Raw genomic sequence first — 26,712 nt, 5'->3', positions numbered from 1 at the left:
GCACAGTGCTTCCCTCAAAGCTGCCTAAACACAGTCACTAGTAGTGCAAGCAAAACATCGAATTAAGGCTTTTAAAACTTCAGCTTTTAAAAGAACTGAGACAATGTATGTGCAGTGCTTAGAAGAGGCTTATCATGTGGTAAGTGATGTTACCACTGTCCTCGTCTATCTTACCAGTGGAGAAATAATAATTACTCTGTCCTTGTTACAATGCAAATGTATGAAGAGTTCAAATATTTGTAATCTGAAAACAATTCAATGTGTACTGGACAATACGGCCCCTCATCTCACCCCAAACAGCTGTCCCAATAAAACCCTGCTGTCTTCTCTAACTACCCTTAAGTGGTCATCCTAAGAAGAAAAAACTGAAATGATATAAAATACATTAACGAGGGATGAACAAGTAAAAATATTCAAAGAATTAATAACAAAAACTCCCCACACACATTAAGGAATTCCAAAGGATAAGAATTCACGATAGATAAAAATCACCAAACATCAAAGTGAACATTTTTCTTAGTCAATATATTACACGGTTTTACTCAACTATAAGAAAACATAAGTTGTTTATGAAAAGCAGCCCTCTCAAATTTTAACCAGCAAACCCTTTTAATCTGGTAGAACACCCACTACTAGGACATAATTAAGGTTCCTTGGTATTACATATCTAAATAACCCAGTATTACAATGATCATGAATACTTAACATCATGTAAATGCTAAAATAGTGAGATCAGAAGACACCTTGAGAAGGATGTTGAAGAAGCAAACACTCTTAAAACACAGTTAATTAGAATCTTTAGATATTTTATATCTACATTCAATAGGCCACTTCACACTTACACTGGAGCAGCATGTGCCTAAAGAATGAAGGCGTGTTTTCCACAGAACTTTATCATTTGAGATGCTGAAATTAGCCAAATCTGCCCTCATCACATCAGGAAAAGGACTACACAACCAATAGGAAGCCATCTTTACATAGCACCTACAACGTTAAAAGAGGGCCTTTACCTGGGATTCCCTCTCAGGGCAGCATGATGCAGAGCATTGAATCCATTATTGTTTGTGATGGTCACATCTGCTCCAGCTTCCAGAAGAACCGCCAGAATGTCATCCCGTTTCTTACTTATGGCATCATGGAGAGGGGTGTCACCTTCAGAATCCTTTTTTTTTTTTTTTTTTTTTAAGTTTAAAGAGACTTCTATTAGTTCTCCTTCCATTAAATACCACATCAACAGAAAAACTTTCACAGAACTACTAAACAAAGAAGCAGGCTCTCTACCAAGCAAACAACTGTCAGTCAGCAATCATGCTCCAGGTTCTTGTTGGTCTGTGTAAGACATGGAGGTGATGGTGGTGGTGGTTCTGTTTGAGACACATTCTCACACTGTAGCCTGAGCTAACCTTTAACGTATTCTAACAGTTGAGGCTAGCTTTGAACTACTGATCCTCCTGCCTTTTCTTTCCAAGTGCTGGGATTACAGGCATGTATTGACACACCCATTGTCACACTCTATTAAATATAAAATGCAGGCAAAAATAGTAAGGGTGGAAATGGCTCAACTAGTAGCGTCCTTGCATACCATGCACAAAGCCTTGGGCTCTATCTCCAGTACCACAGGAAATGGAGCATGACAGTACATACCTAATAGGCCTAGCACTTGAGAGGTGAAGGTACAAAGATCAGAAGTTCAAGGTCATTATCATCTACTATGGCAGCCTGGGCTACAAGACACCTTGACTCAAATATTAAAACAACCAACCTACGGTGGCACTTGTAGGTCCCAATACAATGAGTTTAAGGCCAGTGTTTTCAGCCTGGATTACACAAGTATCAATAATTTATAGGTTTCCTATATATTAATGTAATATGCAGCCAGAGGTGAGAGTCAACAACTAATGTGTTTTTCAGAGGGCGGGAAAGTGGCTACATAGTTCAAAGGAGAAACAAATCCAATCAAAACTTCTAATTTCTGAATCTACTTTTTAAAAGCCTGTATCTGTGTGTATCGGGGTACAGTGTGTGCGGCAAGCACAAGAGCAGGTGTGTGCACCCAGAGAAAGACAGCAGCTACCTTCCTCTACTCTTCTCATTTACTCCTGGAGACAGGGTCTCTGACTACATCGGCTGTGCAGCTGGCCAGTGAGTGAGCTTTGTATCCACCTGTCTACAGCATTCCAACACTGGAGTTTCAGGCACATTGTAGACATGCCCAATTTTTTTGTGTGGGTGCTAAATATCTGAACTCACGTCCCCTTGTTTATATAAGTGCTCTTACTCACTGAGCCACCTTTCACTCCTTCAATCTACTTTTTTTTTGAAGGTATTTATCAATTAATCAATTTACTTAGCAATGAATTCTATTTCTAATTCTACCGATCATCTGCAAAAGTGAATTATTTAGAGCTTATATACAATTTGTAGCTTTACAAAGTCATATACAGCATACCCTCTATTATATACCACAGTTGTCAGATCCAGTTTGCTACCTGTTTTTATAAAATAAATTTTACTGGAACACAGCCATACCCATTCACCTATGTATTAGCTATGATTACCTCGTTCTATATTGGCAGAGATGTATGGTCTTGAAACAAAATACATGAAGACCTAGAGTATCATCTGGCTTTGTTTAGGAAATGTTTCCAAATCAAAGGCACCTACCTACATAAGGTATTCCTAACCCGAGTTCAATCCAATCACCTATTTTCTAATTGATGGCACTAAAAATGTGCAGCCTCTCACCTGAGGTGAGCTAATGTGGCCTGGAACACCTTTCCATGGGTCCCTGGTCTGTTTTGCTTCCTGGTCCCCACAACAGCTATTCTAAAGCATGCTCTGTCTATCAAAATCCCTACACACAACTGTCTCCCACTTCAGACCGAAAGGTTAGTAGGTCTAAATTCCTTCTCCTTAACAGATCAACACTCTCAGTTCTTCCTCTGTTTCCTAGTTCTGCCTCCTACAGGCAGGATATAAAGCTACATCCTAGTTCAGAAGAATCACTCCTAGTAACAGCCAGCTACTCTCTTCTACCACTGCTGAGTTTCAGCCACTTCCTAAGATCTAGAATCATTCACACCACAAACTATTGAAGATCACAGTGCTTACTTCTGTTGTCTTCTAATTATTACTGTGTTTTCAATGTAAAGAAAGTAGTTTTAAAATTTGAATAGTGGGGCTGGAGAGGTGGCTCAGCGGTTAAGAGCACTGACTGCTCTTCCAGAGGTCCTGAGTTCAATTCCCAGCAACCACATGGTGGCTCACAACCATCTGTAAAGGAATCTGATACCCTCTTCTGGTGTGTCTGAGACAGCTACAGTGTACTGATGTATAAAATAAATGAATAAATCTTTTAAAAAAATTTGAATAGTGTTTCAAGAACATTTATTTAAAATAATACTCTATTAATATAAATTATTATAAAATATACTTAGAAATAAATACTTTTATTTAAAAATATTTCAGGGGTTGGGGATTTAGCTCAGTGGTAGAGCGCTTGCCTAGGAAGCGCAAGGCCCTGGGTTCGGTCCCCAGCTCCGGAAAAAAAAAAAAAAAATATTTCAAGTCTATTTTGTTAAAGATGATCAAGATAGAGAAAAGGCTAAAAGCAATTCCAACACTGACCTATTATGACTATGTGCTATTCTATTTTTCTATGAAATTAAGTACCGATTCCAAATTTATATCAGCCTGTATCTTGGATATTCTTCACAATAACAAATTTACTACAGAACATAGTATGTCACTTTAACCAGTCATATCAATGCCTACTTAGTAGATTCCTCTCAAGTCTTACCTGGAGACTAGGATGACAGCCAAAGTCCAACAAAGTCTTCACAACCTGAAGATGACCTTTATTGACAGCAATATGAAGAGGCGTCTGTCTACGCTTATTACGAGCATTCAGGTCAGCACTGCCTCGGTGCAGGACTTCTATGACAGCACCCTCATCTCCAAAGGCTGCATGGTGAACTGCTCGATCTCCATCTTTATCCTGAAGATCAGCATAAAATTCAATCAGGGAAGAGTTAAGAAAGAAAATCTAAAGCTATAAAAAAAACACAAACCAAACTAAATGCAGTAAAGTTGTGGAAAAATAAATATAAAAATGACAAATGTTAAAATTAAATTAGTTGCATTATACAATATTAAACTAAGCTAATATTAGGGTATTTTATTAAAACAGTAGTACTAAGGATCAAACCTAGGGTCTCATGGGTGAGGCACAAGCTCTACGGCTTATAACCAACGTTTTTTTAGACAGAATCTTAAGTCTCTTCATCCCTCCTGCCTCAGTATCCCAAGTCCTGGCATTTCCCAAATGCACAACTACACCTGGCTTGAGACAACTAGGTTACTGTCAATTGAGTAGTAACAAAACGGATACAGAACAATGAGGTCTAATGACCTCTAGCAGGAAATGGTCATTAGTCAATTACATCCAAACTAGATGTTACATTCTAAGTGAACATACCCACTTCTGAGTATCTGAAAACAGAAAAATCTTCCTAATAATGCTTTTTTAAGATTTAAAAAATGAGCTGGGTGGTGGCGGCACACTCAAGCACTCTGGAGGCTAGGACAGACAGATCTTTGTGAGTTCCAGGCCAGCTTGGTCTACAAAGCAGAATTTAGCACAGAAAAAGCTACACAGAGAAACCCTGTCTCAAAAAACAAACAAAAAAATCCAAAATTCTGTAACTCTTTCAGAGAAATTAAACTATGTTTGCCATACTGTTTGTAATACTCATACTTCTAAAGAGATGAGAAATAAACTGTTTTTTTACATAAATGAAACTATAAAGGGGAAAATGCTTACACTGTACTATAAAGGTAACACATATTATTATATATTTTTAGACTTTAGATTTATAACATATATATTACATATAATTAGGCTCATTTCCTTTGCAGAGATACAGAGAAGGGTGCGATCATCCTCCTCCTATCTTCATGAGAATACCACACTGCAAACGTCAACACCATTACGTTGAATGTGAGTCTACTCGAGTCTTCCTCCTAAACAGTGACTCCCAGTCTCTGTGTCAGTCAGCACCGAGCAGTGACTCCCAGCCTCTGTGTCAGTCAGTACCCAGCAGACTCCCCGGATCTTACAAGGGGGTGAAAACCCATTTGGTACCCACAATCACTAAAAACTACTTCTCGAGGATCACACAAGTAAATACTTCTAGAACAAATGAATAGATACAAAACAGGTACTGAATTCAAGATAGGTTTGATTTTTGTTTTGTTTTGTATTTGCCTGTTATCTTTCAAACAGGTATCAAGGGTAGCATTTATGTAGGAATTTTGTTCAGTAATATTTCTTGAAAAGGTAAAAATTTCTACCTTGTGGATATTTCTAGCTGAATCAAAACAGGAGTTGCAAAGAAAATCTCCTGTGTATTGTACGTGTATTGCTTGTCAAGAAGAAAACCTATGGCCTATAGGAAAGGGCAGAATATAAGATGGGATATTCGGTAGGCAGAAAGGATTCTGGGATAGAGCCAAATGAGGAAGATTTGGGCCCCAAACAAAGAAGATGACGGCTGCACATAACTAAGGAGCAAGTAAGCAGCCATGTAGCAGAATAGAATAATGGGATAATTAAACTATAAACCAGTCTGGGAGCATGCCTAGCTATATGGCCTATTTGTAAATATATTTGAGTCTCAGAGTCATTATTTCCAGGAGCTCGGGGGCGGGAAGAAAACATAAAACTCCCTTCTACAAGGAGGCTTTGTTACCTGTCAATACTGAGGAAGAAGGACTAGCAAGCAACCAGAGAAGATTCCATCCTCACACTTGTGAACTCAAGTATCACAAGCATATATGCATATACACACATCCTGAGAGAGACAGAGAGAGAAAGACAGACGGACAACTGATCTTCCTAACCATCAATCTGGATTTTTTTTTCCCTGTAATTTTTAAAAATATCTTTCTCTTGCTCTGTGTGTGAGAAAGAGAGAGACGGGGGGCGGGGATAGGAAAGAGAAGAGACAGGAAGAAACAGTGTGAGTGTCAGCTTGTAGTTATATGCAAGTGAGTGAGGATTCCCTTGAATGCCAAAGGCATTTTTCAGTCCCTGAGTTAGAGTTATGGTCTTGTGAGACATTCAATATGAGTGCTGGAAACAGAATTCAGATCCTACATGAGTAATATATACTCTTAACCAGAGCTACCTCTTCATTCCCTTTATCATCATTTTTTAAGACTACCTATTTACCTTTCCATTTAAAAAGGGAACATCAAAAAAAATAGGAATTATTTATGAATATGAATTTATTACACTTATGTTATTAGAAAACTATTAACTGAAGCCAGGCATGGTGCTACACACCTATAATCCCAGCACTAAAGAGCCTGAAGCAAGAGGACCAAATTTTAAGGCTATACTCATTATACTATATAATGAGTTCCAGTACAGTCTACGCTATACAGTGAGTGAGACTCTCTCTTTTAAAGACAGAGGAGCAGGAAGACAGATAGGCAGGGAGGAAGGAGAGAAAATAATGAAGAAAAATGGAAAACTAACAAGAAACCACCAATAGAAGCATGCTATGTAGGCACTATCAAATTTTTTTATGTAAAAACAAATATTAAAAAAATTTTATTGTCCGGAAACCGGGAAAGGGAATAACACTCGAAATGTATATAAGAAATACTCAAGTTAATTAAAGGGAGCAACAAAGATTATACATATCACAGTACCATAGTGTCAATTCTAAGTATTCCTGCTTTCTTCTGAATTATTGTCTCTGTGCAGGTGCACACAGGGCTCCAAGGAGACTAACCTAACACTACCCCTCCTACCCTGCCCCTCTCTCCTTTCAACCCTCTAAAACCTATGCCACTGCAGTTGCCCCATCTTGCCTTAATGAAACCATAGCCCAAATGGTCAGCAAAAGCAGTTCCCTACAGGCCAACATGAATCCACTTTCTCTCTGAACACCTCTATGTGCTCTTCAGAGTCCACAGTTATTCTTCTTGAAATGATTTTCAAGTCTGTTCCTTCTTCTGCACCTGCCAGGACTGACTCATGCCCACAGCTCACTCTGCTGAGATGTGGCTGTGTCTCCCTCACTCTAAGGCAGACTGATCCTGCTGCCCTCTGCTTCACTTCTGCTTCCATTCCACTCAGACTGAAGAAGTCACTGTGCTGTTTATCTTTTCCATTTACTGGGTATTTGGAACTGTACAGTTTGGAAATAATTTGTTAGTATAAAAGTTCCTGTGCTGGAAGTTTGGTCTCCCCACTGTAGAAGCACTTGGAAAATGTGAATCTGTAAGAGAGGTCTACTGGAGGGTGATGAGGCCCTGAAAAGACAGGCCTTATAGCAGTAGGTTACTTTCAGAGACAAAGAGACTGGGGTGCTTTCTCTCTCCTGTCTATAGCTGATATTCCAGGTCTTCGACAGTTTCAGTTTTTAAGAGTGAGGTAATCTTTAGTAGCTACTTCAATTATCATTCCTGGGAACAAATATCGAAAGCCATTTTGATGGCTGTAAACTTGAGTCCTTCCTGGTATTTAACAGAAAGATTCCTTTACACTGATCAATTTTAAAGCCACTTACCTATTCTCCCCAGTTTTATAGTTTTGTTTCTGTTTTCATTAATGAGATAATGAGAATGGACAAAGTAACATCTGTTTAAAAAAGAAAAAAACCTAGACTGTCTTCTTCTGCCTGTTGGAAATTTTTAGTTAGAATAAATACAAGTGATACCATACCAAAGTATCATGTTAAAAATGGTGCTTTGTTTCTTTTCTCCATATTACAATCCCTTAAAATATTATCACAGACAAGAAAATGGGAATTTTGTGTTTTCAAAGAATGAAAGCAAGTTTACTTGCTACACAGCATTGATAACAATGGACATGATCATAACAAAACCACCTTTCAGGAAATTAAAGCTTTTATAATGAAACTTTCTACCCAGTACCATTTTAGAGGCAAAAGTATCATTTACCATACATACACACAGGAATACATATCTGTATACAAATGGGACTGGGGGGGGGGGAGGAAAGGAAGAAGGCACAGAGGGAAGGAGGAAGGGAAAGGGAAAATCAGAGTCTACGGTGAAGCCTCATATTACTTCTGTTGCTTAACCCTCAAGTCAAGAGTCCTCAAAACCCTTACTTAGTAAAGTCACCATTTCCTAATAACCTAAGAATGTTTGCATTCTATCTAAAAATGAAGGACATTCATCTAAACCTCCATATCTTAATACTTTATAAGTAAAGAAAAACCCCCAATCCTTGAAGAGGCCCCACGTTTGCTCCTACAGGCCCTAATGCTCTGACCTGTATACACAAGGAAGACACAGAAAGTAACCCTGTGCTCACTCAGTGAGCCACTCACTGACAAAGCCAACTTTCCAAAATAGTTTTCTGAGCTTTCCCTAATTCAAAGAAACAGGAAGGAAATTTGATGCAATCTACCCCCAGTCAAAAAGCTGCTAATGGAGGAAAAAAAAAAAAAGATGCATTTTTGTGTTTATCTTGAACTATGAGTTGCATTTATATTTTAATTAAGTTTTTACACAGTTTTTCTTCCAACCTTTGTGAAACTGGGTTTTGTAGTGTAGTGTCACGTCTGGTTTCTGAATAAGCAGCATCCTTTTATTTGCTAATTCCATTACAAAACTAATTACATAGCACATACACAACTTTTCTGGAATTGATTCCAAAGGCAATCACCCTCCAATGTTAGGTAAAACCATATATAGCATCAGTAGCAAAATGTTTAATACTATTTTTACCATTTTAAACTTCTGAACAATTTAATGGAAAAAAATAAGGGAACATACAGTCTTCAAGACTTTTATTTGCACCTAATTACTTAGGGGACATACAGTCTTCAAGACTGTAAACATCTAATTACTTAGGGGACATACAGTCTTCAAGACTGTAAACATCTAATTACTTAGGTTTTTAAAGAACTAAATCCTGGAGGTGAGTACATAGCTCCCTCCTCTCCCAGTTAAATCAACAGTCGAAAAAGGAGGCTTCATTCATTATTCCAACAAAGTCAGATGAGGACATTTTAACTGGGTACACCTAACACAGTGCCTATGTGACCAGGAACAGTGTTCCAGCCACTTCACTTCAAGATGCGCTAACATTGTTTCTCTCTACATTGATTGGTACAGTTTGATTAAGACTTGCATCTTACTTACCCTTCCTTCTCAGAGATCCCAAGAAACTAACGGTTATTGAGTGACATAGGAATACTGCTTTTCACACTACTTCTACAAGTTATACAAACCTGCAGTAGCAGAAAGCACATGGAATGGAATCTAAAGAAGCATTACAGTACAAGTCTCAGCCAGATCTCACTCTTCTAGTTGATGAACAGTTTCCAGACTAAAGGGCTATTTACAAACATCTGACCAAAAGCACAGAGCTCTAGCTACAGTCTTACATGTTTACAATATTAACTGGCCGCTTATTTTATATTAATTCAATTAAGCAGGGAAAAGTTAATAATAAAAGCAAATTCAATGACATTGAGTCCGCTACACCCTATTCTGTAGGCCATCTCCTGAGGACAAGAAGTACACATCTCTGTGTACTCCTGGCTGTCCTGGATATTACTCTACAGACCAGGCTGGTCTCCAACTCATAGAGATCCACCTGCCTCTGCCTCCCAAGTACTGGGACTAAAGGCATGTGCCACCACTGCCCAGCAACAAAACAACTTTTAACCCATATCTAAGTTCCTAAATCCAGTCAGGAAAAATTCAACTTTTACACTACTGCAAATGAAAAAAAAATCATATTATATATTCCATTCATATAAAACACAGTAAAAATAACTGTTATGTAATTGGTATCTTCCTCAATGTTAACTTGAAGTTTAAGCACCTGGGTCTGCAGAGTTGGCTGAGTGGTTAAAAGCATGTACTACTTTGCAAAAAGACACATATTCAGTTCCCAGTACCTACACCACAACTACACACAACTCCAGCTCAAAGGGATCTGTTGCCACCTTCTGGTCTCCAAAGACACCTGTACGCACATGTACACACACACCCACACCTGCATCAGCAAATGTATACTAATAGGCATATAAGCACAAACATGCATTCACTCTCCTCCTGCAAAAATGGGGGGGGGGGTAAGATTAAAAATTAAAATTCATTCAAGCTCTCTCCATGGGCAACAGAAAATTCCAACATCAAAGATGAACTATTTAGTGGTAAAACAGCATAACCTCTTTAGGTATCCAATAAAGTATAAACGATTAAAAGAAAAAAGTAACATAAGATCAAGAAGACATTTTAAAAGGATATATAAAAATAAAAATAAATTTAAAAAAAGAGGAAGTGCTAAATAGATACTCTGGTAACTGAAGCATTTTAAGTCCTCCCACAGAAGAGTTTAGAGGGCAAAACTACTACTCCATAGTCTGGGCTAAACTAGAATAAATACAGTCCTGACATCCTTTTTTTCCTACCTCATAGACCAGATGCCCCAGCTGAAACTCCAAGCTCAGTATTAACTGCCCTTCTATAGTATACACAGTTAAGCATGGGCCCATGCAGGGATAAAGACGCACTGCAGAAGTTCAAAAAATAATAAGTAGGCTAAGCAAATGATGATGAAATTGTAAGAAAAAAGATCTGAGTGTTAGGTAAGAAAGACGTTGATCCCAAGTGTATACATCCCCTATACGTTCCTAGTAGGGATCAGGGGTGAGCGCAGTAGGCCCCCAATTAGAAGGAAGCTATGTCTGAAATACTGAGGAATCATTAAAAAGAGAGAGGGAGTAATGAAGAGAAAAATAGAAGAAAGCTCTAAACTAACTTTTCTCAATTTTTCATTTTAATTTGGACAACATGGGGTGAATATTAACTTTCAAGAATAAAATTCCATCTTATATAGATTTGTAGAAAAAGTTCACTCAATTTTGTTTTCAAGCTTAGCTTTATATACCTCTGCTTCAACATCTACATTTTGCTTCAAAAGTAACTTCAAAATATCAACGTGTCCATTTTGACTAGCAGCTTGCATTGCTGTGTGGCCAGCGCACTGCCCATTCACCTGCGAAAGAAAGAAGAGACATTAACAAGCTGCACAGGTCAGAAACAGCCAGTACATATGAACTTGTATGGTATAGCTTGTATAGCACAGGATGCTTTGAGAGCCATGTGACATCACGAATTCACATCACAGAACATCAAGATTATTAGAATAAATAAAAGAGACAAAGTGTGTGTGCCTCTCTCTACACATGCCTATCTCCTCCCAGGCCCTCACTGTTTCCGTTTTGAAAAGTCTTTATTTATTCAACTTGAATAAATTAACTGGAAAACATTTTACTTGTCTGCATTACTCAGAAAGCATGCAATAATCTAGAAAACGTTAGTCAATTAAGTCTTTGAAAAGCAAGTAACAGCAATTATGGATACATCACAAAAAATATCAAGTATAGTCTAAGTTTCCTGACATGTATTTTCTGCATGAACTCCAATGATTATGTTTAAAAGAGCTTTAGATCAAAAGTAGTAAAAAGAGGTAAGGAGTCTGAGATCACCCTGGACCACAGGACCAGTGGAAGAACAGTAGAGTGCATAGTAGGACCATGGTCAAGAAATCAAAGGCTAGCGATTCATCCTAATATTCAAATAGATCAAAAAGTAAAGAAAATACTTCAGCACAGTGTGCTGGATAGTTTTTTGTCAACTTGACACAAACTAAAGTCATCTGACACTAGGGAAACTCAATTAAGAATATCAGACTGAAGGCTAGCCTGGAAGGCATTTTCTCAGTGATAAATTGGGGAAGGCCCAGCCCGTTGTGGGTGTTGCTATCCCCGGGCTCATGGTCCTGGATTCTATTAAAAAAAGCAGACTAAGCAAACCATGAGCAACAAGCCAGTAAGAAGCACCCATCCATGGCCTCTGCATCAGCTCCTGCCTCCAGGTTCCTGCCCTGACTTTTTGCAGTGATCAATGGTGATACAGAAGTATAAGTCAACTCTTTCACTGAAGCAGTAGAAACCCTAACTAAAACACACAGTAATACAGGGTTTTAATGTTCCCCTTTCAGCAGCAGACAGAAAGATCATCCAGACAAAAGTTAAAGGGAAAACCAATAAATCCTGTTCTAGATTACAGAGAACTAAAAAAAATCTATACATCCTATCCAACAACTACAAGAGACATACCGTTCTTAACACCACATAGAACACTAAGACACATTAAGTGATAGGCGGCTGCAACACAAAATTCAACAGAGTCGGAAGAATTTAAATAATCTTGAGCTTATTTTTCTAACCAGAGTACAGCAGAAAATAGGCTTGGAAACTATATGTTTGTGGAAATCAATTTACACATAAATATTGGATCAATAAAGCATATTTAAAAGCTCTTGAAACAAAAATGTAATAACCAGAACTCTATGGACCAGGGCAAACTCACTACTACAGCAAAGTTGGTACCTACAGCCTACGCAGAAAGGCAGATGCTAGGCTTTGAACTCAGTGGCAAAAGGAGCACTTGCCCAGCACATGTAAGGCTCTGGTTTGCAATCTCCAGATCCATCAAAACAAAAAGGCAGCAAAAGCCAAACACTGTGGCTCATGCTTATAATCCCAGTATTCAGGAAGGAGAGACAGAAGTACAAATCTGAGACCTCCCTGGGATTACACAGAGTTCATGGTTAACCAGCCAGATCGATAAAATAAGATCCTGCCTCAAAAAGCCAAGACATACCCGCCCTAAGATACCACTCCCTCCGGCTACAGAACACAGAAAAATCAACCTCAAACTGAGTAGAAGACATGCCATACTGTCTACTTACATTGAGCAAGAATGTGCTATGTAGGCTAGTGGGGAGAGAAGTTACCAATGGTCTCAGCAAGCACAGGACCAGCATAGGCACAACAGTGCTAAGACACGAATTTCCCTGTGCAAGTGGGGCATGACAGTGATGTCAGTAACCAACTGCCTTCTGATTAGGTATGAGGCCCGCTATACAAGAAGGATTTCATGCCTGGCATTGTTTAAAAAAAAAAAAAAAAAAAAAGGCTGTGACTGGATCACAGGCTTAAGGGGTAACCAATTGTTTTGCTCAAAGGTCATACTGTGAACTCTGCTTAATACTGTTTCTACCAATAGATTTACTGCTTCATTGGATGACGGTTAATGTAAAGATTCAAAACTGGTCAAAGTGCTGGTTATAGTCTCACCTGTGGGTGGGTCATTTATACCAACCTCCCGCAATCCAAGATTCAAGAACATCACAGACGAGGAGATGGAAACAGTTACAGCTAAAGAATGGGGACGAGAGCATGAAATGCTGGCTCTGCATAGAACACAGCTGTTGCACATTATCAACCTGCAGCACTACAGCCACTCAGTGCAGATCTACTCATCAGCATTCCAGCATGGAGCTGAGCAGTGGTAAAGCAAACCTTTAATCCAAGCACTCAGGAGGCAGAGGCAGACAGATCTCTGATTTGAGGCCAGTCTGATCTACAGACAAAATTCCAGGACAGTCAAAACTAACAGTGACAGCCTGTCTCAAGAAAAAACAAACAAGCTTCCAGCATGGGTGGGGAGGAGCCCCTAAGAACCCACTCCTAGGGGAATTGATGGCTGCTGAAGGAGAGAAATCACTGTCCTTTAGGAACATGGCTGCTGGTAGATCGTCTATGCTGGAGGAGCACCCCACACCCATGCCATGCATATATGTGGGCAGCACTGCTTGACCTCAATGATATCAGCAACTTTTCTTAAAGAAAACATGAAGATGAGACAGAAAAGACAGGGCAGAAGGAGGAGAGGAGGGAGAGTTGTGATTAAGACATACTGCACATGTGGATAAAGTTTCTACAAGTAAATAAAAATGCTGTTTAAAAGCCCTCAAGGGCTGAGGTTATAGTTAAGTGCTATAGCATTCGCCTCGGATGTGCAAAGTCCTGTGTCCCAATCCTCACAACAATGAACAAAGAGCTCAGATAAACAACTGGTAGTTAAGACTTTCTTGTTGTGACAAATACTTGAGAATAACAACTTAAAAAAGGAATGATTATTTTAATATATATTTTTGGGAGGGTTTATGTCTTTAGACCATCATTGATGGGAAGGTATGAGGTGGTGCAGAACAACACACATCATAATAGCCCAGGGAGAGAGGGAGGAAGGAAGGGACAGACAGAGGGAGAGAAAGAGACAAAGAGAGGGAAAGAGGGGGAGGGAGAGAAAGAGTGACAGGGGGTGGAGGGAGAGGTGAGGGAGAGGGAGGGAAGGAGAGAAAGAATATGCCTGTACTAGGCTAGCTTCCCTCTTTTTATCTTATTTGGACTCCCAGTCTATTGGATTGTGTTGCCCACATTCAAGAATACCCCTTATCTCCCCATCAATGCCTTAAGTTATTCTGAAATATTCTCTTCTTACACACACACAATTATTTTACCAGTGTCCTAGATGTTTCTCAATCCTATTAGGTAAATAATCCACACAAATTATCTTTGTGCTCCAAAAGATACAAAAATACAACTAAGTCCTAAATCTATAGAAGGAACAAAATCCTGGTAATCAGAGTGTATGCCAAAGAACAGGTAAGACGTGCAAGGCCATGGGTTTGAATATCAGAACTCAAGGACCAGAGCAGAAATAAATGAAGCAGAAAATTGAAAAGGAAATCAAGTAAAAAAGGAGCTCTGCTTTGACAAAATAAAACAAAATAGACAAATCCTTAGCACGACTAAAGAAAAGAAGGAATACTCAAAACTGGAGATGAAAAGCAAGCATTATAATCAACGGCATGGAAAACAGCAAAGGAGCACTGAGCACCCAGGGATCCTGAACACATTAGTGGACACATAAGGGCACATGCATCGGCCCTATCCTTTCAATACTGAATCTTCACAGCATAGAAAGCTTGGACAGAAAGTAACATGCAAGACGGAATCAGTAGCAACCTCCCAGACTTGCTTCACTTAGCCGCACCTCTCAAGGAAGAATGAACATCAATTCTCTCCGATTATTACTCCAAACTCTATCAGGCAAGCATTGTCACTGTATGAAAACTAGACAAGGACACACACAAAGCAATACCACAGAGAAATAGCCCTCTTAAAAAGGTCATTCATCACCATTAGTGTAGTTCAGGCAAAGGAATGCAAAAGTACATCAAGATTCAAGACCAATAAACATGATTATACCACCTCAACAAATGAAGGACCAAGAAATTTCATGAGCATCTCAATAAATGCTAAAAAAAAGTACTTATTAAATCCAACATTTCTTTACGATGAAAACTGAACAAACTAAATATTGCTAGAATATATTTCAATATAATAAAGGTCATATACAAGAACAGCCCCTAACAGACTAAGTGACGACAGGTTTTCAGAGGTTAAGATGGTCCATTGACTGTGTATTTATTCCACCTGGTCCTGGTAGTCACAGAGCAAACAAACAAAAGGAAAACACACACATAACCACCACAACAAACGGCATCTAACCTCGGAAGAGGTAATCAAACTGTCATTGTCTTTAGGGAACATAATTTCTACAAAGAAAATCAGAAAACCAGACAAGGCAGCATAGGTCTGCTATCCAACGCCTCACAGTCTGTGGTAGGAGACCATCCAGGGCTATACAACAAGATCCTGTCTGAAAAACCCAAAGGAAGGAGAAAGAAAGGAACTTAAATACAGAAGGAAAAAAGAGAGAGAAAGACAGACAGACAGAAGACAACTGTGACGGCAGTACTGGCAGACCTCAGCAGCAAGCCATCTGGGACAGGAAGCTTTTCAATCCAGTCACAACCAGAATCCAGAAAGTAGCAATGAATAAAAGATTTCTATGATGGAATTCTGAACTGCTAATGAAAAAACTGAAAAGGACATAAAAATAGAGGAAGACACAAAAACATCACGTATTATAAGACAGTAAAAGAGCCAAAGCAGGCTACAATGCATCCCAGTGACAACTACTGACAGAACAAAGAAACTAAAAATAGAAAAAAGTCTAAAAGCTCTATGAAAACACATATATACATATATATATACATACATACATACATACATACATACATACATACATACATAGGGGAGAGAGAGAGTCGAGACAGAGGGGAAAGGAGGAAGGGAGGGAGGGAAGGAGGAGGGAAGGAGGGAGGGCAAGCAGGAAGAGCAGAGCAAAGAGTATTACACTACTCTGACTTCAAGATCTATTCAAAACTACAGTAACTCAAACAGATAGGTGCTTACACAAAAACAGACACAAAGAACAACCAACCCCTCTATCAATATGCAGCTGATTTTTTGGCACTGCAAGAGGACACATACTAGAGAAAATACTAAAATCACTATCTCCATGAAGAATGAAAATAGGATCAAGGTTCCTACCAACTCCAAGAGTCAATTCTAAATGGCTTGAAGACTTCAGTCTTTTTTTTTTTTTTTTTCTTTTCTTTTCTTTTTTTCGGAGCTGGGGACCAAACCCAGGGCCTTGCACTTGCTAGGCAAGCGCTCTACCACTGAGCTAAATCCCCAACCCCGACTTCAGTCTTTATTAAATTATTAAACTACTATCTTTGCATATGCCTCAAAGTTGTTTTTGAAATGCTCACATCCACATCTGGTCTTTTTAGCAAATCTTCCACTTTAGCCACATCCCCATTGGCAGCAGCCTTAACCAACTCTTCATTGAGGTCACCAGATTCTTGGGTTTCAAATAATTTCTTCAGAAGCTGGGAGAGTCTTTCTGCAAGGCACAAAACAAGCTGTTAATAAAGGAACAGATGTTCTCCATGTTCTTAAACACTTTCTCTGTTTTAGTATTTCTAAATTAATGCTATTTCTACTATGTACAGACAGCAAGTAATAAACATTAATAACAAGCTCCATTAAATTCATCCATAAATATTTTAAGAGTCTTCAAATCATGTATTTCAAGTTGTAAATGCAGAAAAAGTGAAGTATTACAGATTAAAATAATTCCAGATTTAGTCATATACTAAATATACTCTAAACCCACTAGCATGGTGATCCCACAATGATATGCCTTTTAGATCTTAATTCTACACTACAGAGCACAGGACATTACACTCTGTAGTAAACTCAACAGAGCAGCAATTGTAACGCAGAAATAATGTACTGTCTAGAGTATCTGGGGATACAGTTTTAGGGGGAAACCATTTCTAGCAGAAATGAGCATATAAATGGTAAGAGCATGCTGTCAAATGCCACAACTGCCTTTCCTAAACAGTATAACAAAAGGTATCAAATTCCAGGCTTTTAATTTTTTGAATCAGTACTCAAAAGCAAAATAATCACAAAGTGGGGTAAAAGAAAAAGCAAAAGGAATGCCAAATCCAATTATTTGAGATTAGGTATTAATTACTCTTCACTTCTTAATTTATGTGTAGTCAAGTTAACACGATGCATCTAGATCAAAATAGAAATCAATACGGCTTGACTTAAGTTATTACTATACTAGCAATCGCTCAGACTAGCCTCGAACTCAGATCCCCCTTGCCTCCACTTATCAAATATAACCACTGTATCTCTTAACCCAGTGGTTTGTTGTGCCTGGCCCAGAGAGTGGCACTAGTAGGTGGTTACCTGTGTTAGAGTAGGTGTGGCCTTGATGGAGGAAGCATGTCACTATGAGGGCAGGCTTTGAGGTCCTACATTTAAGGTCCACACAATGTGGCAGAGAGCTTCCTCAGTGCCTTCGGATCAAGATGTAGAACTCTCAGCTCCTCCTCCAGCCCCATGTCTACCTGGAAGTTGCCATTCTCCCTTCCATGATGATAATGGACTGAACCTCTGAACCTGTAAGCCAGCCCCAATTAAATGTTGTCCTTTGTAAGAGCTGCCCTGGTCATGGTGTCTCTTCTCAGCAATGGAAAGCCGACTTAAGACACCATGAGTTATGAAGTTACATCTGTGACTGATGTAAAAATACATACATGAAGAAAAACAACTTCCAGTAATAATGTTGGAAATAAAAGTACGCTAAAAAAGATTTATTTTTAGCAAAAAAAAAAAAATGCAATTTCTGATTGAGGTAAAGACTGAACTTCTGTTTCCTTGATATGCCCAAAGAAGAACACGAACTCATGGAACATTTCCATAAGCACCTTAGCCAGAGTAATGGTTACTCGGTACACTAAAAAGAGGAGACACGGGGGGGGGGGGGGTGGTACAGGAAGGAGCAGAGAGGGGAGAAGAGGGTGTGAGAAAAGAAAAAGAAAAAAACTTTGTAAAAATTTACAAAGTACCTGGGCAGTGGTAAAACAAGCCTTTACTCCCAGCACTTAGAAGGCAGGGACAGGCAAATCTCTGAGTTCCAGGACAGGCAGGGCTACACAGAAAAACCCTGTCTAGAAAAACAAAACAATACAAATTAAAAAAAAAAAAAGTTGAAGTATTTATTCAATGTTCAAGTGAGCCTATGCAATCTGGAAGAAACCTAAGTACACAGACATGACAATCTGTGCAAGAGAACTGCTTTTCCTGTTTTTATTTTATTAGATATTTTCTTTACTTACATTTTAAATATTATCCCCTTTCCCAGTTTCCCGTCCAGCAACATGTCCTTGTTATATATGCTTTCAGCATGATGGCCATTTTTACAACATTAATCCTACCAATCCATGAGCATGGGAGGTCTTTCTATCTTCTGAGAGCTTCTTCTATTTCTTTCTTCAGAGTTGAAGTTCTTCTCATACAGATCTTTCATTTGGTTGGTTAGAGTCACACCAAGGTATTTTATATTATTTGTGACTATTATAAAGGGTGTTGTTTCCTAATTTCTTTCTCAGCCTGTTTACCTTTGAGTAGAAGAAGGCTACTGATTTGTTTGAGTTAATTTTATATCCAGCCACTTTTTCTTAAGTTGTTTAGCAGGTATAGGAGTTCACTGGTGGAATTTTTGGGATCACTCAAATATACTATCCTGGCATCTGCAACTCGTGATATTCTGACTTCTTCCTTTCTAATTTGTATCCCTTTGACCTCCTTTTGTTGTTTACTTGCTCTGGCTACGACTTCAAGTACTATACTGAATAGGCAGGGAGAGAATGGGCAGCCTTGTCTAGTCTCTGATTTTGGTAGGACTGCTTCAAGTTTCTCTCCATTTAGATTGATGTTGGCTACTAGTTTGCTGTATATTGCTTTTACTGTGCTTAGGTAGACAGAAAAAGTAGACAAAAAAAGAACTATACAAAGAATAAACAAAAGCAGGAGCTGGTTCTTTGAGAAAGTCAACAAGATAGATAAACCCTTAGCCAGACTAACCAGAGGGCAAAGAGACAGTATCCAAATTAACAAAATCAGAAATGAAAAGTTTTGTTTGTTTTTCAAAACAGGGTTTCTCTGTGTAGATCTGGCTAGCATGGAATTAGTTCTATAAATCAAGCTAGCTTTGAACTCAGAGATCTACTGGAGTGCTGGGATTAAAAATGTGTGCCAGTATGTCCAGCCTAAGATCTGGACATTAACTTTAAGGAAATAAGACAAACATACCACCAGATGCATTGCTAATGGTTGATCCTGCAGGTGCCACTTTGGAAACTGCTGCAGGGTTATATGTCCACGATGTTCCACAGACTTCCACCTTTAAATCACTGTCCGAATAAATCTGTTGTACTCTGCCCACTTTACCTAAAGTCTTAAAAAAGAAAAATTTATTATTAAATGCAATCACCACCTTCTGTTTTTTAAAGTGTTGGTTTTATTTAGTTACTAACTTTAAAAATTTTCAGATAAACCAACACTCAAATAGATTATCAGTCACCAATTTAATGGTATGTTTTTTTAAAATATATGGATAATGGGGCTGGAGAGACTGTTTAACCATTAAGAGCATCCTGCAAGCAGGGGATCTGTGTTCTGTTCCCAGCACTGACATGGTGGCTCACAACCAACACTAAATCTAGTTCCAGGAGATCAAACACCCTCATCTGACCTCTTCAAGCATCAACACACATGCGATGCACATACATGCATGCAGGCAAACAATGATAAACATAAAATATTAATTACCCTAAAATAAAAATTTAAAGCAACTGTCTTAAAAAAATAACATGTAGATTAAATCTAGTAGGAAGGTAAGCCATGTATATATATCAGTAGCAACATGAGTTCTCACCAGATGACAAACACTGTTCTAAGACCTTTATATTCATGTAATTCACGTAATCCAGAAACAAGCATTTTTATTAGCCCCATTTTAAACTCAGCTACAAAAGCCAATCTCTTAAGCATTACAGAATGAGAAAACCTGAAAATTGGTGAGAACAGAATAGCTGACTGTACACTGATCAGCCTTGTACACTGTGGATCTGTTTGACTCTTCCAACTTCTTAAAACAAGTCCCATCATTTCTACACGATGGTCTTGCTTTTTTGTCCATTCCCTCCCTCCCTCCCTCCCTTCCCCCTTCTCCCTTATATAGATATGGGTATATATATGTACATACAAACAAATATTTAATAAATACTATATAAAATGGTTTTGGTTTTTTTTTCATCTTCGCTTTATTATGGAAAGCTGAAACAAAAGTAGCTAAGAGTTTACTGAATTTTCATGTACTTTCCAATACCTAAAAATAATTATTATCTCATGGACAATCTTCATAGATTCCCACACTCATTCTCCATTACAAGATTGTATCAGCCTATACATACAAAAAACATAAGACATTTACGATAAAGGCATGCTGAATTTTGTAAAATGCTTTCTCAACATAGAATGAGATGATCATGTGTTTTTTTCCTTTGAGTTTGTCTATATAGTGGATTAGATTGATGGGTTTCCATATATTAAACCATCCCTGCATTTCTAGGATGAAGTTGGGATACTTTTAACAACAGCTTCTCCATTTTTAGGGGTTATGGGACTGTTTAGATGGTTTATCTGATCCTGATCTAAGTTTGATACCTGCTATCTGTTTAAAAAATTGTCCATTTCATCCAGATTTTCCAGTTTTGTTGAGTATAGGCTTTTGTACTAGAATCTGATGAATTTTTGGATTTCATCAGTTTCTATTGTTATGTCTCCCTTTTCATTTCTTATTTTGTTAATGTAGATATTGTCTCTGTGCTCTCTGCTTAGTCTTGTTAAGGGTCTATCTATCTTGTTGACTTTCTCAAAGAACCAGCTCCTGGTTTTGTTGATTCTTTGTATAGTTCTTTTTCTGTCTACCTGGTTGATTTCAGCTCTAAGTTTGATTATTTCCTGCCATTTACTCCTCTTGGGTGAATTTCCTTGTTTTTGTTCTAGAGCTTTTAGGTACGCTGTCAAGTGTATGCTCTCTCCAATTTCTTTTTGGAAACACTCAAGAATTTTCCTCTTAGCACTGCTTTCATTGTGTCCCATAAGTTTGGGTATGTTGTGCCTTCATTTGTATTAAATTCTAAAGTCTTTAATTTCTTTATTTCTTCCTTGACCAAGTTATCACTGAGTAGAGTGTTGGTCAGCTTCCGTGTGTGTGTGCTTTCTGTTGTTTTTGTTGCTAATGAAGACCAGCCTTAGTCCATGGTGATCGGATAGCATGCATGGGATTGTTTTATCGTCTTGTATCTGTTGAGGCCTGTTTTGTGACCAATTTATATGGTCAATTTTTGAGGTGTTAAGTAGAAGGTATATTCTTTTTTTTTAGGATGAAATGTTCTCTAGATATCTGTTAAATCCATTTGGTTCATAACTTCTGTTAGTTTCTCTGTGTCTCTGTTTAGTTTCTGTTTCCATGATCTGCGCATTGATAACACTGGGGAACTAAAGTCTTCTACTATTATTGTATGAGGTGCAATGTATGATTTGAGCTTTAGTAAGGTTTCTTTTATGAATGTGGGTACTCTTGCATTTAGAGCACAGGTGTTCAGAATTGATAGTTCATCTTGGTAGATTTTTTTTCTTTAATGAGTATGAAGTGTCCTTCCTTATCTTTTTTGTTACCTTTTGGTTGAAAGTCGATTTTATTCAATATTAGAATGGCTACTCCACCTTGTTTATTGGGACCATTTGCTTAGAAAAAAATTTTGTAGCCTTTCACTATGAGATAATGTCTGTCTTTGTCACTGTTTCCTGTCTGCAGCAAAATGCTGTGTTACATATCCAGTCAGTTAGTCTATGTCTTTTTATTGAGGAATTGAGTCAATTGATAATAAGATATTAAGGAAAAGTGACAGCTGATTCCTGTTTTTTGTTGTTGTTGTTAGAGGTGGGATTATGTTTGTGTGGCTATCTTCTTTTGAATTGTTGAAAGATTACTTTCTTGCTTTTTGTAGAGTGTATATTTCCCTCCTGGTGTTGGAGTTTTCCATCTATTATCCTTTGTAGGGCTGGATTTCTAGATATTATGCACATTTAATTTTGTCATGGATTATCTTGGTTTCTCCATCAATGCCAATTCAGAGCTTTGCTGGGTATAGTGGCCTGGGCTGGCATTTGTGCTCTTTTAGGGTCTGTATGACATCTTCCCAGGATCTTCTGGCTTTCATAGTCTCTGGTGAGAAGTCTGGTGTAATTCAGATAGGTCTGCCTTCATATATTACTCGACCTTTTCCCCTTACTGTTTTTAATATTCTTTCTTTGTTTTGTGCATTTGGTGTTTTGACTCTTATGTGATAAAAGGAGTTTCTTTTCTGGTTCAGTCTATTTGGAGTTCTGTAGGCCTCTTGTATGTTCATGGGCATCTCTTTCTTTAGGTTAGGGAGGTTTTCTTCTATAATTTTGTTGAAGACATTTACTGGCCCTTTAAGTTGGGAATCTTCACTCTCTTCTTTACCTATTATCGTCAGGTTTGATCTTCTCCTTGTGTCCTGGATTTCCTGTATGTTTTAGGTTAGGAGCTTTTGCATTTTGCATTTTTTTTGACTGTTGTGTGCCAATGTTTTTTTTTTCTATGATATCTTCTGCACCTGTGATTCTCTCATCAATCTTTTGTATTCTGTTGATGATGCTTGCACTCCTGAGCTCTTTCCTAGGTTTTCTATCTCCAGGGTTGTCTCCCTTGTGATTTCTTTTCATATTTTCATATTTAGATCCTGGTTGGTTTAATTCAATTCCTTCATCTGTTTGGTTGTGTTTTCCTGTAACTCTTTAAGGGATTTTTGTGTTTTCTATTTAAGGGCGTATACCTGTTTAGCGGTGTTATCCTGTATTTTATGTTATTTATGTCCTCCCTAAAGTCCTCTAACATTATCATGAGTTGTGATTTTAAATAGAAATCTTGCTTTTCCAGTGTGTTGGGGTATCCAGGACTTCCTGTAGTAGTATAAGTGGGTTCTGATGATGTCAAGTAGCCTTGGTTTTTTTTGGTGCTTATGTTCTTGCGTTGGCCTCTCGATGTCTTATTATCTCTAGTGCTACCTTCCCTCAATGTCTCTGACTGGAGCCTGTTCCTCCTGTGATCCTGGTTGTGTCAGAACTCTTCAGAGTCCAGTTGTCTCTGGGATCCTGGGATCCTGAAATTCTGGGTGTGGCAGTGCTCCTGGGTTTGCTCAGGGCAGTGGTGCAAGCTGGAAGGAACCAATGTCTCTGGCTGGGGTTTGTGTTTACCTGGTTCCTATGGGGATCCCAGTTGTGCTAGGTGTTGGCAGATGTTGTAGCCTCAACTGTGATCTTGAGTGTGTCAGAGTTCCAGTGCTCCTGGTTGTGTGTGATCTCCTAGAAGATATTGTGGCCTCTTCACCTGTGATCCTGAGCATGTTAGAGCACTTGGGAGTCGAGCTTCCTCTGGGTATTGTGGGACTGGGCGTGGAGCCAGCACCCAAGGTCTGCTCTAACTAATAATTTTATATAAATACAAATATGACCGTACATCTCCTTACTTTGTCAAAGAAAGACTCACACACACATGAATGTCTATTCTGTAGTATGAGCAATATTGAAGTTGGTCATTTGTGTGTTCTTCTTATATACCCATCCCCCCCTTCTCCCTCCATCTGCACAAACACACTTTTAAAAAGTAGACTATAGCCTGGCAGATAGCACACTTTTAATCCTAGCATTTGATAAGCAAAGGCAGGTGGGACCTCTGAGTTCAAGGGCAGCCTAATCCACAGCGGAAGTTCCAGTACACCCAGGGCTACACAGAGAAAACCTGTCTCCAGAAACCAAATAAATAAAAAAATAAGCATGCAAATAAATGGATAAATACATACATACATACATGCATACATAAATACATACATAAAGGCTAGATATAATATTTATTAATGAGCATGACTAGTGGAGTCACACAGTGGAAGCCTTCAGGAATGCAGGGCATTACCAGCTGTCCAGAAGACAGTACTGGGGGTATATTTGATCATACGGGCATCTGGAACAAGCTACTTCTCAGCTACCATGTCTTCAAATTCATTAAATCCAAATTCGTATGGATGGGCCAGGAACTTGACCTTGGCTCTCTACAGGTCACTAATCATGCTGCTTGTTCTTCTCAGTGCAGATAAGCATGACCTGGCCAATGTGCATCCTGGCCACTAATACCTTAGGACTTCTCAACGGTCCCTGGATGCCTGTCTAGCCTACCCACAAAGAGAACATCATTGGAATAAAAATACTGTCAAAGCTCCCTTAGGGTGACTCACACAAGCGACAGGCTGAGTACTCTACCACAAAGGCTGCTATTTGCAGACACTGCACACAGGGCTTTCAATAATTTTAAATAATAGTAATGTGATAGTTAACACAGTTAAAAAGCAAACAAACGTTTAAACTCCTCGTTTCCATTTCTGACAGTTGCAGTTATGCTATTAGAATAAATAATCACTGTATGTGTTCCCCTTTCAAATTAATTAACCAGCAAATCCCCTGGATTGTCTCAGTCTCATTCTTTAGTAGATTATCCAGAAGAGGATTATGAGAACAGGGCCTTTAAATTCTTACATACTCAAAGCAATTTACAATCCTTAGACTTATGTCAGTTTGGCTAAACATACATTTTTCTTTCTTTAATTATATTATTACTGTTTTCTACATCAAACCCTGAGATATTTTTCGATACAAAATGTTCCTCTTCCTGTTATGACCAAAAATTTGACCTTTTTTCTTAGCAGTTGGAAAAATTTTTCCTATCCTCAAAGACTCAGTAACTCTATCAGAGTAGGTTCCTGAGTATATGTCATGTGCCCGCCCTTTCAAGTTCAACCTCAAGTCTAGTTTCAATTTCAACAACATTTAGCTAGAATTACAAATGTTAGCTTAGTGGTAGACAGCAGGCTGGCATACACAAGATATTATTTAGACCAAAAACGAATTTTATCTGTTTCAAACCTTTGCTTTTGTGGGACTTACATATGAATATATCACATACATGTCATTTTCTGTAGAATATACTTTATCTTTTTCATATTTAAATTTTTCATGCTATTGATGCTTCTATTGCTCCTAAGTAATTATCTGTTGTGTGTTCCTTCCACTTAACCATCACTTTTTTCCCTGGAACTTACTTTGTAGACTAGGCTAGCCTCGAACTCAGAGATCCGACTGCCTCTGCTTCCCAAATCCTGGGATTGAAGAAGTGTTCTACCACCTCCCAGCTTAATCATCACTTTTTTTTTTTTTTTTTTGGTTTTTTTTTTTTTTCGGAGCTGGGGACCGAACCCAGGGCCTTGCGCTTCCTAGGTAAGGGCTCTACCACCGAGCTAAATCCCCAGCCCCTAATCATCACTTTTTAAAAGACTTTATTTGTGCATGTTTGTATATGTATATGTATCTGTGTGTGGTACATAAGTTCATGAAGAGGTGTGCACACACACACACACACATACTCACATGGATGCCAAAAACCAAAGGTCTTTCACTATCACTCTCCACTTCAATTTTTAATTACACTTTTACTTATTGTGTGTGCAAAAAAGCAAGTGTGCATGTGTGCACATGTGGGTATGTGTGCACTCATGACATGATATGAGTGGAGATCAGAGGACAACTTGTAGAAGCAATTCTCTCCTCCTATCATGTGGGTCCTGAAGATGGAATTCAGATCATCATCCCTTACATGCTGAGCCCCTTCTCCCTAGCCTCTACCTTATCATCTCAGAAAGGGTCAATTCCTCTTTCTCTCCCTCCCTCCTGTCTCTCTCCCTCCCTCCCCCTACCAACTTGTGGACCCTGGTACTTATCCCCTTGTTGGCCTGGCAGGCCAGCAAGCTCTACTGATGTGCCGCTCCCTCTCTGCCACTCAATGTTGGAGTTACAGACTCATGGTTTTACATGGTTCTGGATGAAGGAAATCATGCTTGCTTGGTAGGTACTTTACAAAGGAGCCATCTCCTCAGCCAATCATTTTTTAAAAGAATTTTTTCTTCTTTTGAATTCTGTCTTATGTTCTAACAACTTGTTCCTGTTATTTCATTCTTCTGTATCTTGGCATATCCTTAATTTATTTTAGCTTATTTTGAATTTTTTGATTGTAGCTTTTGTCAGTTTTCTGTGTACAGCCTTTCTTTGCAATTACATTCTGAATTTTTTTTCTTTTTTTATGTAACTTTCAATTCCAACTGTTTCTAAAATTAATTTTCTTTAATTAATTAGCTAATTGATTTATTTTATAAGCACAGTATAATTTTTTTCCCAAACTATTTATATATACTTACTGGAAGCATTGCTTCAGCCCATTCACCATGTCCTCTTTGGAGAAGTTTAATTCTTTCCAGATCATAACAAACTTGCACAAGATCACCCACTTGAAACTGTGAGGTGCCTCCTTCTGCACCCTGTGCAGCAT

General features: G+C 38.5%; 1 protein-coding gene and 1 pseudogene across 2 annotated transcripts in view; both read right to left on the bottom strand.

Moving 5' to 3' along the window:
* Positions 1–26,712, bottom strand: part of Mib1 (MIB E3 ubiquitin protein ligase 1) — a 124,466-nt gene that overhangs the window by 45,562 nt on the left and 52,192 nt on the right. For both annotated transcript variants that reach the window (NM_001107405.2, XM_039096931.2), the window contains exons 7-12: positions 26,582–26,712; positions 19,500–19,644; positions 16,598–16,731; positions 10,946–11,053; positions 3,800–3,997; positions 1,011–1,162 (exon numbers count right to left, since the gene is read on the bottom strand). The exon at positions 26,582–26,712 is cut by the window's right edge and continues 53 nt beyond it. In NM_001107405.2, coding sequence (NP_001100875.1) covers positions 1,011–1,162; positions 3,800–3,997; positions 10,946–11,053; positions 16,598–16,731; positions 19,500–19,644; positions 26,582–26,712 — 868 coding nt within the window. The remainder of the gene's footprint in view (positions 1–1,010; positions 1,163–3,799; positions 3,998–10,945; positions 11,054–16,597; positions 16,732–19,499; positions 19,645–26,581) is intronic.
* On the bottom strand, positions 24,542–24,658 carry LOC120098356 (small nucleolar RNA SNORA70; annotated as a pseudogene).

Source organism: Rattus norvegicus, chromosome 18, assembly GCF_036323735.1.
Source record: "Rattus norvegicus strain BN/NHsdMcwi chromosome 18, GRCr8, whole genome shotgun sequence".
NCBI classification, from domain to species: domain Eukaryota; kingdom Metazoa; phylum Chordata; class Mammalia; order Rodentia; family Muridae; genus Rattus; species Rattus norvegicus.
The sequence above is the reverse complement of the archived record's forward strand: the minus strand, read 5'-3'. Positions and strand labels throughout refer to the sequence as shown.